At 40.6% G+C, this 16,761-nt stretch overlaps 3 protein-coding genes across 3 annotated transcripts; all 3 read left to right on the top strand.

Annotated features, from left to right (window-relative positions):
* Window positions 1-6,519: 6,519 nt before the first annotated feature.
* Window positions 6,520-9,375, top strand: gar1 (GAR1 homolog, ribonucleoprotein). The gene is made up of 7 exons (XM_088431732.1): window positions 6,520-6,603; window positions 6,830-7,029; window positions 7,229-7,383; window positions 7,467-7,526; window positions 7,600-7,714; window positions 8,103-8,234; window positions 9,074-9,375. The coding sequence occupies exons 2-7, from the start codon at window positions 6,846-6,848 to the stop codon at window positions 9,082-9,084; spliced, it is 657 nt and encodes a 218-aa protein (XP_088287858.1). The 5' UTR covers window positions 6,520-6,603; window positions 6,830-6,845; the 3' UTR covers window positions 9,085-9,375.
* An 807-nt stretch (window positions 9,376-10,182) lies between these two features.
* LOC148413673 (alcohol dehydrogenase class-3) lies at window positions 10,183-13,780 on the top strand. The gene is made up of 9 exons (XM_088431731.1): window positions 10,183-10,275; window positions 10,747-10,848; window positions 10,918-11,059; window positions 11,145-11,232; window positions 12,264-12,483; window positions 12,829-13,089; window positions 13,158-13,293; window positions 13,352-13,490; window positions 13,595-13,780. Exons 1-9 carry the CDS (start codon window positions 10,258-10,260, stop codon window positions 13,617-13,619), a joined length of 1,131 nt encoding a protein of 376 aa, XP_088287857.1. The 5' UTR covers window positions 10,183-10,257; the 3' UTR covers window positions 13,620-13,780.
* Window positions 13,781-14,342: 562 nt separating this feature from the next.
* LOC148413672 (eukaryotic translation initiation factor 4E-1A-like) lies at window positions 14,343-16,494 on the top strand. Its single transcript, XM_088431355.1, has 7 exons — window positions 14,343-14,373; window positions 15,008-15,114; window positions 15,207-15,302; window positions 15,377-15,440; window positions 15,532-15,645; window positions 15,718-15,857; window positions 15,944-16,494. Exons 1-7 carry the CDS (start codon window positions 14,356-14,358, stop codon window positions 16,056-16,058), a joined length of 654 nt encoding a protein of 217 aa, XP_088287481.1. The 5' UTR covers window positions 14,343-14,355; the 3' UTR covers window positions 16,059-16,494.
* The last annotated feature ends 267 nt before the right edge of the window (window positions 16,495-16,761 follow it).

Here is a 16,761-nt window from a genome sequence, read left to right as displayed (position 1 = left end):
ATGTTTGCCTTTTATCTTCCAAAGCCCTGCTGGCAAACACAAACATGCACACATTATTTTAATATCATCGGCAGCAGCGAGTGCACACAATAAAATGTCACCGAGGTATGTTCGCAATAACATAGTCCAACCTCAAGGCCCCTCACCTGCTCCCCTGCTGGACCCTCATACACATATTTACTTATTAGACATTACTCTCCATCATAAGCTCCTGAGGGAGGAAGTCATAAGGCATGTTTTTATATCAGAAATACGGAAGGTGCACCCGGTAAAAAAAAAACAATGAAAACACTGGTAGTAGAATGTAGTAAGTGCAACTAGTCATCTCATTAGTATGAAAAGAAAAGGCATAATTATTACACATTATTAATAGTGGCTATAAGAAACTGAGTTCACAGAAGTAGTAGTAGTATTTGTTGGTGTAGTTTCTTGTGGAAGTCATAGTTGTAAAAAATTGTGTTACTAGTAGTGGGATTCGTGATAGTAGTGTTCATGGTGTTAGAAAGTATAGTAGTAGTTGTTGCACTAGTAGTAGTGATTGTGGCAGTAATATATGTCATGGCTGTATTATTATTTGTAGTTTTGTTTGTAGTATTTGTAATTGTAATAGTGGTAGAAGTGATAGTTGAAAGGGTAGTGTTGTCGAACTTGTCATTCCTAGGTGGGTTGTGGTTGTAGAACTAGTAGTAATAGCAGTAAAAGTAGTATAAGTGGGTATATTCCAAATGTTACCCTTTTTTTAAATAGTTAAAAAACAGACCATTTGAGAACAAGTGGCATATAGGATAACACTAATCAAAAATCTGTAATTTTTACTTAGTATTATAAAAGTATCATGACTTAATTAGGTGCAGTTTATACTTACATATTCCTAGTCACACAAGCAGAATAGGTGGATGTAAAATGTTTTCATCATGAGGCAAACATTTTTGGGGTTTTTTTTTAGACATTTTATTGGAATTCTTCAATTTGTTTTGCACTCCACAAGTCTGGCCATTCATTGTTCATTTCTACATAACAAAACAAGAAACCAAAAGTGATGCATCTCCCTGTCTCACTCACAGACTACTGTGATCACAAGTCATCAGCGAGACATGGGCCTCCTTCTTTCCATGAACAATCCGCATCACAAAGTGGAAATATTTTTAGCAAGATGAAGCATACCGAGGATTAGTGAATGAAATACGATATTTCCCCCAAATATAAGACTTACCTGTGTATAAAACAGGTAATTCGGGGCACCAATTCTGGTATTTTCTATATTCACCTGTACACTTTGAAAAGTATAGCAAAACAGAATTAATACAATCTTTTGTAAAGTCTTTATATTTTCTTCCACTTTCCACTAGTGTGATAATAATGGCAAACGGTGTAGTACATAGACCTTAAGATTGACTCATGGATGTCAAATAAATGTTAGTGATTTTTGTTCACACTTTGGGACCCTATGGAAATAGTGTGCCAAAGAAAACCAAACCATAACAGAGGATAATTGAATGGAACAAAGGTCAGTGCCTGATGATTTTAGACAGCTTATCTGTCAAACTACATCACACCAGCTCCGCACCGCCAAAGACTCACAAAGGAGCACCGCCATAGAGCCTTAGCTCTAATCTCACAACTACTACCTTCAGTCAAGACGCAACACAACAGCAGCTTAGAGGCTGTCACGCACACACCTTCTTGTGTGTTTACCTATCCTATCTGATACCGCTGGTAACAATGCTGTGTGTGGTCCGACCCAGTTATTTTCTGGGTTGATATTAGTGTTTGTTGTTCAAAGCGGACAGTCAAATGAACAACAGCAGCCACCGTGCAATTCCAGCGGCCACCTTCCGACCCAGGTCCAGCGATGCCGGACCTGCGTTCGCCGTCCGACCCTGCTCGAGCGGCGCCAGGCCTGCAGCCATAGCCTGCTCCTGTGTGGCATCCAGGACACTCTCACCAAGCTCCCCTCATTTGGCATCCAGGATGCCCCCTCACTGGACTCGCTGAGCATCTCTCATCTGGCATCCAGGAGGCCCGCTTGACTGGACACGCCGTTATTATTGTGTTTGCCATAACCTGATAGGCTCCCATTGCGGGTAGGAGGGCAAGTTCAGAAGAAGGATGTGAAAATGGAGTAGCCTGTGAGAGTTGTCAGTCTGATAGTAAATTTAACTTTTTAAAAAATCCCACAATGGTGCCTTTGATAAAAGTCTGTGTTCTTTGGAAGAAAGTTTGTTTATCACAGAAGCAGCTCAGGTTTAGCCTACCACATAAATGCAAAGCACGCAGCTGCAACTGCAGCCACAGCAAACGATAGCATTAAATACTTTAATGTATTGTAATGTAATGTAGGGAACAATGGCAAAGATCTTAAACTTAAGAAAACCCTGGGTTTTAGTGAGTCCGAAACGAACAGGATGAACACTGTTTTCATGTTTTTTTTTTTGTCTAATTATTTCGCCATAGAGGTAGAAATACTGTAAAAAATGTTTCAGTATCTGATCACATTATCTTGTTGTTGTAGTAGTAGGTATGAGTAATTGTCATATTCGTTGTGGTAATAAAAGTACCTCAGCGACGCCATTAGTCAAGTAAAATACAGCAGTGGATTAGAAGTTGTCAAGCATGCACCTTCTCATGTATGGTATGTTTATCTACCCGCTGCTGGGCAGTTTGGTCTTTTTCATCCTCACATCGTCCATTTTGGTTTATTGTAAAACACACACATATATGCGCACACACACATGCACACATATTGAACATGATTGGCAGGTTACCGAATAGGCAGACATATGGTCTCAATGAAAAAGAGTATGATACAGTCATTATCAAGGCCAGTGGTTTGAACCCAAAACACAGACCTTAGCTCTGAACGTTCCATTAATAACGTCTATTACCCTCTTAGCGTGTGTCATCACTATATTTTCCACACACTTCTCGGCAGCTTTGGTGTTTGCGCAAGACACTTAATCGGCCCCCTTTGCGTAAACCAAAGTCTGGAACGTAATGCCGGTACCAGTGTATTATGTCAAAGTAAGTTACCGTGTGGAAAAACGCCATAATGGGCCCCCGTTTAAAAGTAATTTTGCCAAGAAGTGTTGCACTCAAGCTGAGAGTTTGGCCACTTTTGTGACCATTATACTTCTCTGGAGAACACTTCATAAATTGGAGGTGGAGGGAGAGCAGTAGCACAGTAATAGAAGTTGTCAGAAATTCCAGTCATGGTGGTCGTAGTTGTGCTAAAATGTAAAGGAGTCAGTATTTCAGTAGTAGTGGTGGTAGTTGTAGTACTAGTTGTAGTATTCATAGGCACCCATCTGTCATGTTTCCATTGTGGTTTCGGGCTGGGTTTTCTGTTTTGGGGCATTTTGTTTTTTTTCCAAGTTGTGAGTTCTTTTAGTTCTTGTGTCTTGCACTCATTTGGTTTCCCATGTGTCGATCCTCGTTAGCATGATTTGTTTCCACCTGTGTACTCGACCTCCTTGTACCACCCAATCAATTCCCTCTGCCTTTTGTTTCTCCCCAGCTGTTTCCCGTTTCCTTGTCGAGTCCCTAGTCTATTTAAGTCTGAGTTTGCTTTCAGTTCGTGTCGGGTCATTGTCAGATTGTCATTTTGCTCTTCATCAGAGTTCGTAGCCAAGTTACCCCGCCGCGCTTAGTTAAGCCTTTGCCTCTGTTCGCCTTAGTTTAGTGTTTCCCTCTTCGAGCCTGCCCCTGTCTGCTGCTTTAGTTATTCATGTCCTTCAGGTTGCCACCCTTCTTTTGCTAGTTTGATTTTTGGTCCCCCCTTTCATTAAATATGATTTTTTTGAGTACAACTTGCTTCCCGATTCCCTGCCTTTGGGTCCACCATTGCACAGCTTCATGCTGAATCATGACACCATCAGAATGAGAAGTTAGGACAACTGGTTATACTAGCAATTAGAGTAGTAGAAGCGATCATTAATAACAATGGTTGCATTGGTAGTGACAGTAGCCATTGTCATATGAGGAATGGTGTCGGTGGCACTGGTTGTAGCATGAGTATTAGTAAGATTAGTAGTAGTAAATAAAATGCTTGTGGTCAAAGTAGTGCTTGTATTAGTAGTTGTTTTCATAGTGCAGTAGCTGCTGGTCCAATCTTAATAGTGAGACAAAATAGTCTTTTTATAGTGACATATGCTCTAACTGTTTATTACTAATTCTACTACTACTACTAACACTATTTACTTATTTACAATCAGATAAATGTGCTAAAAAGCTTTTGTCAGTTTGTGATTCTAATGTGTGTTTGTGATCTGTTTAATGTTTAATTAATTAGTTAATGATTAATTGTCCAGTTTTTTTACTTATATTTTTGTTTTGTAAGATAATGAAAAAAAAAGAATCACAAATGTAGCAGTTAAAAGAAGGTGTAAAAAGTACACAGGAAGCAATAGGAGCAAAGCAGGATGGAAGGGCCAAAGAGCTCAGCAAAGGCTATGGAAAAGTGTCCTGCCTAAGTCAGTAAAGACCGTCGTCGAGCCTGCAAACCCCCAGCATATCCCAGCTATTCTGCAGCTAATTCCTGTCACATGTACTGTAGGCTAGCTTTAGCTCCGCCAATACAGGATGTACTGATACGTTCGGCCTTACACGATGTTATAAAGTTGTAAATGAGAGACTCATCTCCACAAGACATGAAAAATTATCTGCTTCAATCCAACACTCCATGACAAGACTAAACTGCATTCTACTACTATCACTACCACCACAGCTACTGCCTTTACATTCAGTACTGCTAACTACTTTATCATGCACATAGTTGCATTTACAGAATGCAGTTGTTAAGTACAGCAGAGGTTCTCAATCACTGGTCTGCAACCTGGGGATCATTTAGTACTGAACAGATTGACTGAAATTATTGTTACAAGTAAATTTTGTGGAGAACATTTTACTCTTAAAAGACGATAATTGTTCCCCGTCTCAAAAAAGTAATAACACACACACACACACACACACACACACACACACACACACACAATTTTGTTCACTGACGTCTCCCGTTATGCAAAAAATGTGTCCTACCATCAACTAGTACCGGGTGGTTGTACAATAGTTACTATTATTACTACTACTACTATTACCTATATTATTATAGGTGTTGGTAGTAGTAGTAATAGTAGTAGTCGAAGTAGTGGTCGCAGCACTTAGTAGAGTGAACGTAGTAGTAGCAGTTGTAGTAGTCATTGTCATACTGTATTTGTAACGGTAGTATCTAATAGTACTAGTAGTTGTGGTGGTGGTTCTAACTTCATTACGATTCTTCATCCTACTTTTCGCTCCCAAGTATTCCCATATGAGGGTGAGACAAGAAAGATGTCTGATCCTTCTCTTGGCAGTATCACTTTACACAACTACGTGACCCTTCCGGGGGTTTGCGGGGTTCAAAGGCATGGGTTCCGCTCGTCTTCTCCGCCAAAGATGATATAGGTCATCACGGTGGCGTGAGACACAGGCCTCCCTTTGTAAATCGGCTACAGCATGTCCGCTCGCACCTGTTCCCTCTGCTCAACATCCTACTCAAAAATGAGCGTTTGGACAGACAACAGAGTAACTCGAGATGCGAGTAGGAATGATGTCATTTTAATGAAGGGCGTCGCATGTGGCAAGAATTTGTCATGTTGTCTCAAGGATGAACAGAAGGACGCGTGAATAGAAAAGCAACGATATAAAGTTAATTGGCAATGTACGGACAGGAATGCGTAGCTTTTTACTTGAAAGAACACTGTCATCTAGTGGCCATTCACATCATCTTGACGTCATCCCATTGGTCGTTGACATGGGCGCATGTGTGACTATAATTATAAAATAACCCAAGAAAACTATAAACGAAACAAGAATAAAACAATCATTTAAAATTATCCTTGATTTCACGCGAATCCTTGTTATCTTGTTATCTATCTTAAGGTCCGTGTTGCGCATTATTTGTAGTTGCGCACTATGTATATGGCACGCTATTAGAATGACTACACCTCACAGGAAATATTTATATTTTTGAATGCGTTTAAATGTGGATGTTATTTCAAAGGTTTTTATTAGTAGTAGTAGTCCTGGACCAAACTAGTAGGCAGAATTCATTCACAAATAGGATTAGGGTTAATCACGGAGGAGAGTTTTACCTCTAGATCCAACGAGGAGGCCCTCTGCTGAATAACACTGGGAAGGCAAATACGTACTAGTATGCACCACAATTTCCAGTTATGGAAGTAGTAAATAGTGTTTATCCTTAAGGCTACCTGACAGTTAATAGTGTAGTACGTAGTACATTGACTTTAAAAAGACATTTGAATAAAACTCAATGTACATTCTGGAATAATCTAAATACATGATCGAAACCCCATATATGCAAATATTACCATCATTTTTATATATTACTCTCTCATATCTTCCGCGTTTAAATATTTAGCGCTGTTTATTACTTTTTTGGCTCAACAATTACTGTTCTACATGGCCAATCGGTTTTGCGACACCTTTCGTCTTCAACCGTCTTTTCATCGCGACAGTCAACTGACAAAATGCTTTACGGCAGAATGTAGTCACACGTGTTGTCACATGGAGAGCTGTGGGAAATTGTTGTCGATGCCAAAGCCTTAGGTAACGTAATTGAAATGCAATCGAGATGATTTTGTACAATTTTAAGCGTGTTGACGTTGCGTTTAAAGATTTTGCGTTGCAAGTTAATGCAAACACGCAGTAATTTGCTTAGAAATTGATACATATAAGGCTGGAGATAAACTAGCTGCTAGCTATCATCAGTCCGTTGTGCTCACCCGTCAATTCAACATTCTGATTTGTGTGTGTGTGTGTTCTTTTATTCCAGATATATATTTTAAAGAATGTCTTACAGAGGAGGTGGTGGAAGAGGTGGAGGGTATAACCGGGGAGGAGGAGGATATAATAACCGAGGCGGCGGCGGTAGAGGTGGCTACGGTGGCGGCGGCAGAGGTGGCTTTGGCGGCCGTGGTGGGGGTCGTGGTGGTTTCAGACAACAAGATTATGGACCCCCAGATTACGTTGTTGGTGAGTGCTACGTTTATGACAATTAATGAAAGCCGATTGAGGGTCGTATGGATCTTCTTTGCAGACTATATTTCGCAGTTTAAATTAGCAGTAGCATGTAGATTGTCATGTTTTTAACGTTAGTTTGAACAATTATAACGCCAATTTGAAATACCACTAAACAGTTGGATAAAATTGTACCATAACTGTTGTTGCATAGCCTTGGGAGAGTTTGTGCATCCCTGCGAGGACGACATCGTGTGCAAATGCACGACTGATGAAAACAAGGTTCCCTACTTCAACGCACCAGTTTACCTGGAAAACAAGGAGCAGATCGGAAAAGTGGATGAGATATTTGGACAGCTACGGGACTTTGTATCTTATTTAATCAGAGCATATTTTCAATATTTTGTTAGAACATTCTTGCTGCTACAGTGTTCCTTAATTCACCTTTTCAGTATTTTTCCGTCAAATTGTCTGAGAACATGAAGGCATCTTCGTTTAAGAAGTTGCAGAAGGTAATCATTCACTTCTGGTTTACATGCAAATAGGCATTAAACTGTCTTGTAATTGACCAATGTTATTGTCCAGTTTTATATAGATCCAATGAAGCTTCTTCCACTGCAAAGATTCCTGCCAAGGCCACCTGGTGAAAAGGGTCCATCGAGAGGAGGCCGAGGTGGCGGACGGGGCGGTGGTCGTGGAGGTGATGAATTTCTTTAAATGATTTTGGTCTTATGTTTATAATCTTGGTTTTATGTTGATGATTATATGTTCGAGATTAACAATGAATAATCATCTAATTGCACCCCCCCTCCTTAGTATCATTTGTGTGTGTGTTTTTTAAAGTAGTTCACACGTCTTACATGGGTTTGACATTCTGTTAAAACCACTTTCATTAGCGATTTATTGGCCAGGGTTTGAGTCATGCAGTTTTTTTGCTAGTTAGATTTAAGTTTCCAAGGTGTTGCGGTTACAAGTCTTGTTCCTTACCTAAATGTACGGAACTTGAAATGCCTTTCTACTGTATAGAAAGCCAGTACCTGTATGATGACTTTCTCTTAACAATTGTCACTAAACTCCTGCTGTTTCAGGTGGATTCCGGGGTGGGAGAGGAGGAGGAGGCAGAGGTGGTTATGGAGGAGGTGGGAGAGGTGGAGGATTCGGAGGAGGTGGACGTGGGGGTTTTCGAGGAAGAGGAGGTGGCGGAGGACGTGGATTCAGAGGTAGCGACACATTTTGACTGGCATTTTGATGTCTTTTGGCTACAATCACACTGTAGCACAATTCTGATATGCATTTGTGAATCTGAATTTTTTGTGCATTTTGAAAAGTACAGTTCAGATATCTCTTTTTTGTTCCAAATCTTACCTGGGCCTCTTTAATATGTGGATATAAATTGGATATGGATGTGATGGATCTGCAGCATGAATGCTCATTCGCACACTTCCGACCTACACAATATTACATGTGCTCTGTGTGTGTTGGCAAGAGGACTCAGGAGAGGGGAGACTACTCCTGGCAATCGTCAATGAGTCTGCAAGGTTTTTTAGTATGACGATGCTGACTTCGTTTTTGCCTTTTACTGTATCCCACTTGATGAGCTGACATTTGTGGTGGTAGTATTTCATTTACACCGAAGGTTCATTTATTATGTGCGACTGTGACTTGACGGCAGCTTTAATTAATGTCTCCATGGAACGAGGAGTGATGCCTCATATCCCCAAAATGTTTCTTCCTCCTCCAGCATCGCAACTCGGGCAATATGACATTCTAACGAGAACTCCTGCTTGTGTAAACAGTGTGGCTTGGCGTTTTTATCTGAGGGGAGGAGAGGCCGGGGGTCACTCAATGTCATGCATTTTGTCCAGGCATGCTACATCCTGACACGTTTTGTTCATGAGAAGTTGCATTTCTTTGTTGCAATATGAATGAGTACATAAAAAGATCAGGTTTGACCAAAACACACCAAATTGGCATCACATCTTGCACTGTGAATGTAGCCTTTACTGTGTCATTGTATCGGTGCTGAGCCTCTTTTTTTTTTTTTTTTTTTTTTTTGCAGGTGGCAGATGATCTTCCAGTGGGTCCTCCATTTTTCCTAGTCCTCTGTGAGGGTTACAAATTTGTTTCCGAGTGAATTTGTTTCCTTTTGTTGTGTTGACCCCCCCCCCCCCCCCCTTTTATGGATCTTGTTATTTTATTTTAAAGGTTATGAGATAAACTTGGCATGTCATAATAATCTGAACATGTACATTCATGAATCAAACAGTAACAGACAAGTATGTGCAGGGGAATTGGATCCTGAGTTCTACCTTTGTTGAAAATGATTATTCTTTTGTTTGATTAAATGTTTTTTGTAAAATATTGGTTTTTTTTTTTTTTTTTTTTATCATTCCTAAGTCTTCGTTTGACTATCTGCTGCTTTTGTACATAAGGGCTTTTGCTATCTTGATTTATGGTCATAGATATTAAGTCTCGACTAATTTATGGTCCGAAGTGTTGTATTAAGCAACACCCAGATCAAGGGGTAAAAGGTGCTAAAAGTGGATGAAGTTCTCTTTGTTCTGTGCATCTTAAATATCAAAATTACAAACACACACACACACACACACACACACACACACACACATATATATATATATATATATATATATATATATATATATATATATATATATATATATATATATATATACACACGCATGTATGTATGTGCGTTCATATACTAAAGTAGTTTTCCCATCTAACCAATAATGTTCAAAAAAGCATTTCACAAGGCATATGTAATAAATGAACTCCCAAAATGCTCAAAAAACAAACATAAGGCACAAGTATTTCTCATAAGGTCTATTGGTGATAACTTCAGAGTGTCGCGGCGTACAAATACTTAGGAGCATTTTCAATGAATTTGCTCCGTTTGGTTTAAGATAAAACGTCACTACTATTCCCGTTTCGCATTGGTCAAGGCGTCTTTTCCGGCTCTCACTACTCGAGTGTGTAAACAATTAGAGAAAACGGCACTAGCTTTGTGCCTTCTACGTATCATATATTTATGTTTGTTTTTTTTTTTCAAACAAACTTTGGCGGGATTGCGGAAGCAGTGACCTTTCATGAGGATAAATAAATTACCGTTTGGCGCTGTTCCGGAAATACGTCATATCTTTCCCTGTATCTGATTGGTCAAACTGTCCTGTAAGGCTGCGCAAACCTTGCTTACACCCTTCGACTTCAAGACAGTGAAGGAGCATGGCGACTTCTGGTAAGGTGGGTAAAAGATGCAATTCAACAGATTTAATGTCAATATTTTCCAGTTTAGAGTAAATTCGTCTGGCTTCTAAAGTTTATTTTGTGATTTACGTTCCCTTGGCGTTTTTTTTTTTTTGTTCTACACAATGCAAGTAGTTCGGTACTCCGGTTAAGTTACATAAGATTCTAGTGAAGAAAAATGACAGAGGTTTCGTTGGCAGGGTGGTCTTAGTAAACTAACAAGCATATAATGTATCGCTAATAACGGAACACTTTTTGAAAGAGTGACCGTTTTTTTTTCCCCCCACAAGTTTCACATACAGTTCAAAGTTCACTCGCAAACACACACACACACACACACACACACACACTCTCTTAACTTTATCAGCACGCCTCTGCCTCCAGAGATTAACCGATGGAAATTCTGCATTTGTAGCCAAACATCTGATTCCATACAAAATGGCCCCATTGCTTGATTTGACTTTTCAGGTGATCAAGTGCAAGGCTGCTGTAGCCTGGGAATCAAGCAAGCCTCTGATCATTGAAGAGGTGGAGGTAGCTCCACCCAAGGCCCATGAGGTCCGAATTAAGGTAAGGCAAAGCTGACCTGCGTGGTGCACACTTAATTGGGAACTTCACGTTTTTGTTTTTTTTTCCCAGATCCTTGCCACTGGAGTTTGCCATACTGATGCCTACACCCTGAGCGGCAGTGACCCAGAGGGCGTCTTCCCCATAATTCTGGGCCATGAGGGCGCTGGCACCGTTGAGAGTGTTGGGGAGGGAGTCACGAAGTTTAAGCCCGGTAAGCAGTCCTGGGCACATTTGGGATTTCAAAAGAATTTACATTTTCGTCGGTTGATAGAATAATGACGTGTGTTTCTGTCAAGGCGATACTGTCATCCCCCTGTATGTGCCTCAATGTGGAGAATGCAAGTTCTGCAAGAATCCCAAGACCAACCTCTGCCAGAAAATTAGGTACACTTCACCGTTTTCAGCATGGATGAGTTCTCGCATGTTGCAGTAAAGGTATCTAATTCTGTGCTAAGATTTAAAGGACGTAGATGGTATTTTTACGCTTTGCACAATTAAATATATGCATTTCAATTACATTTGGCACAATGACGATTTAATTTCCCATTAAATATGAGTTTTATGGGACTGCTATGTTTGTAACCTAGAAATTAAATGTTTTGTTGCCGGGCCTTACTTCTCATTGTGTGACTGCCACGCCCCTTTGAGAATGCCATTAAATTTCTCCAGCCATGAAACTTTCATTCAGCCATCAACTTAACTGCTTATCTTCATGAGGGTCGCAGAATGAATGAAGGAGCCAAAAACAGGCATTTTAAAGACATTAAAATGCAAAACATTGTCTATGGATCGTACTGACTGACAAACATTCCTTCTATCAAATCTGTTCCTGTAATTTTCATAAAAAATTTTTGCCCACGGTGATTGACATTAACTGTCTGGCTAATAACTAATAGTAACTAATAAATGAAATGTTGGTGTTTACTTGGCAGACTCTTACCAAATCTCTCCTCCTCAACTTTGGAACTAAAAGATAACAAAGTGGATAAGGTTGGCGTGTATTTACTCATGTAGTCATAAGCTTTTCTCAAGTCATTTTTTTCCTACTTGGGCAGGACCGGTGTAAGAGTGCAGAATAAACACCGGATGCTTAGAAATGCATCAATGCACGGAATATAACACTTTGGGGTGATAAATCAACATTTTAGCATGGATTAAAGCTCCAAAGAGTGGACTTTTCATGTTTGGGACACTTCAAATCAGTCAACTTCCTCAACAATTGACGCAATTGTTGACAAAATGTGGGTTATTTAATTTAGCTCATTATTTCCTGCTTTTGAAGTCCCTTACTGTTATGTGACAGCTCATGTTGGACAATTATTTACCACCAACTGTTTTCAGTATTGTTTTTTTTTTGTTTTGTTTTTTTTTGACTTAGTAAACACTTTGCTCCTTTGACTCTTCCCACTCTCCAGAGTGACCCAAGGTCAGGGCCTGATGCCTGACGGGACCTCCCGTTTCACTTGCAAGGGCAAGAAAGTGTTCCACTTCATGGGGACCAGCACCTTCTCAGAGTACACTGTGGTGGCGGACATCTCCCTGGCCAAAGTCAATGAGAAGGCTCCACTTGACAGGGTGTGCCTTCTTGGATGCGGCATCTCTACGGGATACGGTGCTGCTTTGAACACTGCCAAGGTGGGTGGGTTTGTTGGAAAGAGCTCTAAGGATATAGGCCACATACGCTTTGGTATATTCTAATGGATTCTCACAGATATTTTTTTCTTTAATTATTCCATTTAAATTAATACTTTTCCACTGAGGCCAAGCAAAACCTAAAGTGTGGTAAAAGTATTCGTTATATAAAAGAAGAAGGGAATTCCTCAAAAAAAGAAAGGGAACCAAAGCAAATTGTGCAGTCTTTTGGCACAGTCTTTTGGCCCTGCTACGAGTGTATATCCGCACTTCCTGTACATGTCACAGTACATCTTTCAGAGCCTTATGAAAGTGCCCGAAGAGTATTGTGTGTTGCCTTCCATTAAGGTGGAACCTGGTTCCACGTGCGCCGTCTTCGGCCTGGGAGCTGTCGGCCTGGCGGCCATTATGGGCTGCAAGGTGGCCGGAGCGACACGCATCATCGCCGTCGACATCAACCCCACCAAGTTTGACAAAGCCAAGGAGTTCGGCGCCACAGAGTTTGTCAACCCCAAGGACTACAGCAAGCCCATCAACGAGGTGCTGGTGGAGATGACCGACGGCGGCGTGGACTACTCTTTTGAGTGTATCGGCAATGTGCAGATCATGGTGAGATGTCGTGTTCGCTAGCCTGTCAGTCTTAGTAGGAAAAGAAATCAAGCAGTTGGATATTCCAGCGAGCTGCTCTAGAGGCTTGCCACAAAGGCTGGGGTGAGAGCATCATCGCCGGTGTTGCCGGAGCTGGACAGGAAATCTCCACCAGGCCTTTTCAGCTAGTGACTGGACGAGTGTGGCGGGGCACTGCTTTTGGAGGTGAGTCATTTTTTGTTTGTATGTTATCTGAAGACTCCCTTAACATTGTCCCCCACAGGCTGGAAGAGCGTGGAAAGTGTCCCTAAACTGGTAGAGGATTACATGAGCAAGAAGTTGAAGGTGGATGAATTTGTCACACACACACTGCCATTCGACAAGATTAATGAGGGATTTGACCTTATGCATTCTGGAAAGAGGTATGCTCATTAATGCCGTAGTCCTTTATTTTGATTGATTGAACTTTGTCCCTAACACTGCCACGTTTTCTTTTTTTTTTTTCCTTTTCTTTTTTTTTGTGCAGCATCCGCACAGTCCTGACCTTCTAAAGTGCCTCAACCACCAGTGAAGCATTTTCTAAGTGGCATATACCTTTCAGCGTTCCAAAAGCACTTCATGTCACATAATATTCATAGTCAAAAAGGATTTTTGTCTGAAGAATTTCATGACGGTTGCAGCAGTTCTATTAAAATAAAGCATCCAAAAGTTGCCTCTGTCCACTTTTTCATATATATTTATGTTGATCCACTTATGAATAGTGTATCACAGTAAAATAGGCACACTTATAACCAGATTACTTTAGTAATTATATTTGATTGATTCAGATGTAATATTCTAGTGAAAAGATATTCAAAATAAATAAACCGTGCACACAACCTCAGCTGGGGAATGAAGTCAGGGCACACAAGTGCAATGGACTGACGAATCATTAAAAAGTGCACTCCGCAAAAAGGTTAAAATAATAAAAGGATACCTTTGATTTTTTTTTTAATTTATTTTTTTGCTTTTAACAACTTGACCATGTATATCAACATTAATTATTCTAAAATAGACACGATTAGTTATATGTAATCTATTATTTAGTTTTTCTGTACAGTAGTGTCATTTCAATATTTATATATTTAAGATTTCTATATTGGGGGCATTTCATTGGCCCACCTGTGAGCGAAAACGAAACGTCACGTGACGTCAGAGTCCCTAGCGCATGCGTACTGCAGCGTTGCTTCTGGTCCAATCAGCTTATTTACAGAGAAAAAAATCACGGAGGAGGGCTTTACCTCCAAGATGGCGACCGCTCTTACGGTGAGTGCAATGTGTGCTACTGGCCGTTTTAAAGTCGCTTCAGGCTTGCCTATACATTTTTTTTGGGTGCGTGTATGTTTGCCAAAGACAACCATTGAGCATTGAGTCGCAAAATTAACCAGGGCGCACGAGTGCCACCGAGTGAAAAAAAAAGCCGTTTTTACGTGTAAAGTTCTACTCACTTAGGGTACAGTCAGCATACATCAATCAGTCCAGCAAGCATCAGTCCCTCTCCAGGGTGCTGGTGGATACCCAGCTGCGCTTATGTTCTTAATATGTACGTCTTGAGATTTTTCCTAAAAACTTGCTCATTTTGCATGGAATAATCCGAAATGACGTCACACAGTGTCTTCACGAATTTACAGTGAAATGGTACTGGACGATTGTTGCTTTTTAATGTCATTCGAGGAATCGCTTAAATGATTCTGACAGAAATGTATTTGCTTCGAAGTTTGTAAAATATGTTTTGCTTTTTGCAAGCAGCCAAATCCGATATCTACTTACAAGTGACTCCTGTAAGAGAAAGGGAAAACAATTGAAATAAAATCCCCTCAGATTTTCTTGTAAGGTCTGTTCATCATGACCTGGTTCTTCTTGTTAATATCAACCTTTGTGTATTTGTTTTGTTGATTAGGTGTTACCCTCCAACACGCCGAACCTTGAGAAGGAAGAGGGTGAGACGGCTGCTCAAAAATTGGTTGAAAGTCCAGAATCATACATCAAGCATCCCTTACAGAACAGGTCAGTCCTAGAATCCGAGTCTTCGCTACATGCTAGTCTCATGAACATACTTTTGAATACACATCAACAACAGCGTTGTTGTACATGTGCAGGTGGGCTCTTTGGTTTTTCAAGAATGACAAAAGCAAAACTTGGCAGGCCAACCTTCGACTCATCTCCAAATTTGACACTGTGGAGGACTTTTGGGCGTAAGTTTCTGTGACTTGCAACATTTAGGTAACCGTTGAGGTTAATCAAGATGTGTCCTTTTGTTCCACGTCAGGCTGTATAACCATATTCAGCTGTCCAGTAACTTGATGTCTGGCTGTGACTATTCACTCTTTAAGGTATGAATACTCACTTCCGTCAAGAGCTACTCAATTGGTATTTTGATGGGTCTAGGAACATGTCTTGCATTTTGCCTGTCTTTGTCTACAGGATGGTATTGATCCCATGTGGGAGGACGAGCGGAACCGACGAGGTGGCCGCTGGCTCATCACGCTCTCCAAGCAGCAGCGCAAGGCCGACCTGGATCGCTTCTGGTTGGAGACGGTAGGGTTTTGCACCCAGAGGTCGTAACGTCCCCGTAATGTCCTTATACGAGAGGACGTCCTTGCACTGCAGCTCTTGTGTCTCGTGGGCGAAGCGTTTGACGACCACAGCGACGATGTGTGCGGCGCAGTCATCAATGTCCGAGCCAAAGGGGATAAGATCGCCATCTGGACCACTGATGTTGAAAACAAGGAGGCCATCACCAACATAGGGTTAGCAGACAGCTGTAATGTTGGCCTTTATTTATATATATATATATTTTGACACTATTTGTGTAACGGTTTCTCTTTTTTGATAGACGTGTCTACAAAGAGCGTCTTGGAGTCCCTTCTAAAGTGGTCATTGGCTATCAGTCGCATGCCGACACGGCTACAAAGAGCGGCTCCACTACAAAAAACAAATTTGTTGCCTAATGATTGTCAATTTTTTTTTTCTTGCCATCACTTTCACATCAAAATTGGTGTATATACGTTTCTGGGATCCAGTACAATGAAATGCCTGCAAGAGTATTTTTTTGTTTCTCAAGCCACTTGTACAAAGTGTGAATAGTTTAGAAAAAAGTAGACTTATTTTTGATGAGTTCAGTCACATGCTTATGTAATATTGTGGAGCATTTACGTTTGTCGACAAATTAATGTGGTTGTTATTGCTATTTGTTTCACTGAGTCTGTCGAGGAAGCTGACGTAATGCAATTATTTTTGTCAGCTCCCTTTTGTGTTTTTCTTGTAGTAAACCTCCCATTAATTTATGTTTTGGACGTGAGTAGTAATGCTGTTTTCCGCGTCCCTCAACAGTAAATGTGCACACCAGAGATGTCAACTAAAACTTGAGTGTTCTTCTTTTCACAAGCTCTTACTGTTGGCAAATTTGTTGACTGATTGAGTTAGTCTCAGCTCAAAAGCTCAAAATCTATGCCCATGGTATACAGCATGGGTCCCCAACCACCAGTTCGTAGATCAACTGGTACCGAGCTGCCCCTAAAATAATGAGCTGTTTCCGTTTAATGTGTTATCTGAGGCTGAAATATTTTGAAAAACGTTTTATTTTTTAAACTGGTCGTCAAATTACTTGCAAAGAAGTAAAATGAGTAAGAAACAGACATCTTTGGGAAAAGG

Source organism: Hippichthys cyanospilos, chromosome 13 (assembly GCF_059441005.1).
Source record: "Hippichthys cyanospilos isolate Australia breed blue-spotted pipefish chromosome 13, RoL_Hcya_1.0, whole genome shotgun sequence".
Classification (NCBI taxonomy): domain Eukaryota; kingdom Metazoa; phylum Chordata; class Actinopteri; order Syngnathiformes; family Syngnathidae; genus Hippichthys; species Hippichthys cyanospilos.
This window is presented reverse-complemented; position numbering and strand designations above follow the sequence as displayed.

Bases quoted from the DNA above. Each gene is read 5' to 3' on its own strand.
- gar1 (XM_088431732.1), top strand. From the start codon at position 6,846: ATGTCTTACAGAGGAGGTGGTGGAAGAGGTGGAGGGTATAACCGGGGA. The intron at 7,030-7,228 runs GTGAGTGCTACG...GTTGTTGCATAG, and splicing joins ACCCCCAGATTACGTTGTTG to CCTTGGGAGAGTTTGTGCAT. The intron at 7,384-7,466 runs GTATCTTATTTA...TCACCTTTTCAG, and splicing joins TTGGACAGCTACGGGACTTT to TATTTTTCCGTCAAATTGTC.
- LOC148413673 (XM_088431731.1), top strand. The intron at 11,060-11,144 runs GTAAGCAGTCCT...GTTTCTGTCAAG, and splicing joins AGTCACGAAGTTTAAGCCCG to GCGATACTGTCATCCCCCTG. The intron at 11,233-12,263 runs GTACACTTCACC...CCCACTCTCCAG, and splicing joins AACCTCTGCCAGAAAATTAG to AGTGACCCAAGGTCAGGGCC.
- LOC148413672 (XM_088431355.1), top strand. The intron at 15,115-15,206 runs GTCAGTCCTAGA...GTACATGTGCAG, and splicing joins AAGCATCCCTTACAGAACAG to GTGGGCTCTTTGGTTTTTCA. The intron at 15,858-15,943 runs GTTAGCAGACAG...CTTTTTTGATAG, and splicing joins GAGGCCATCACCAACATAGG to ACGTGTCTACAAAGAGCGTC.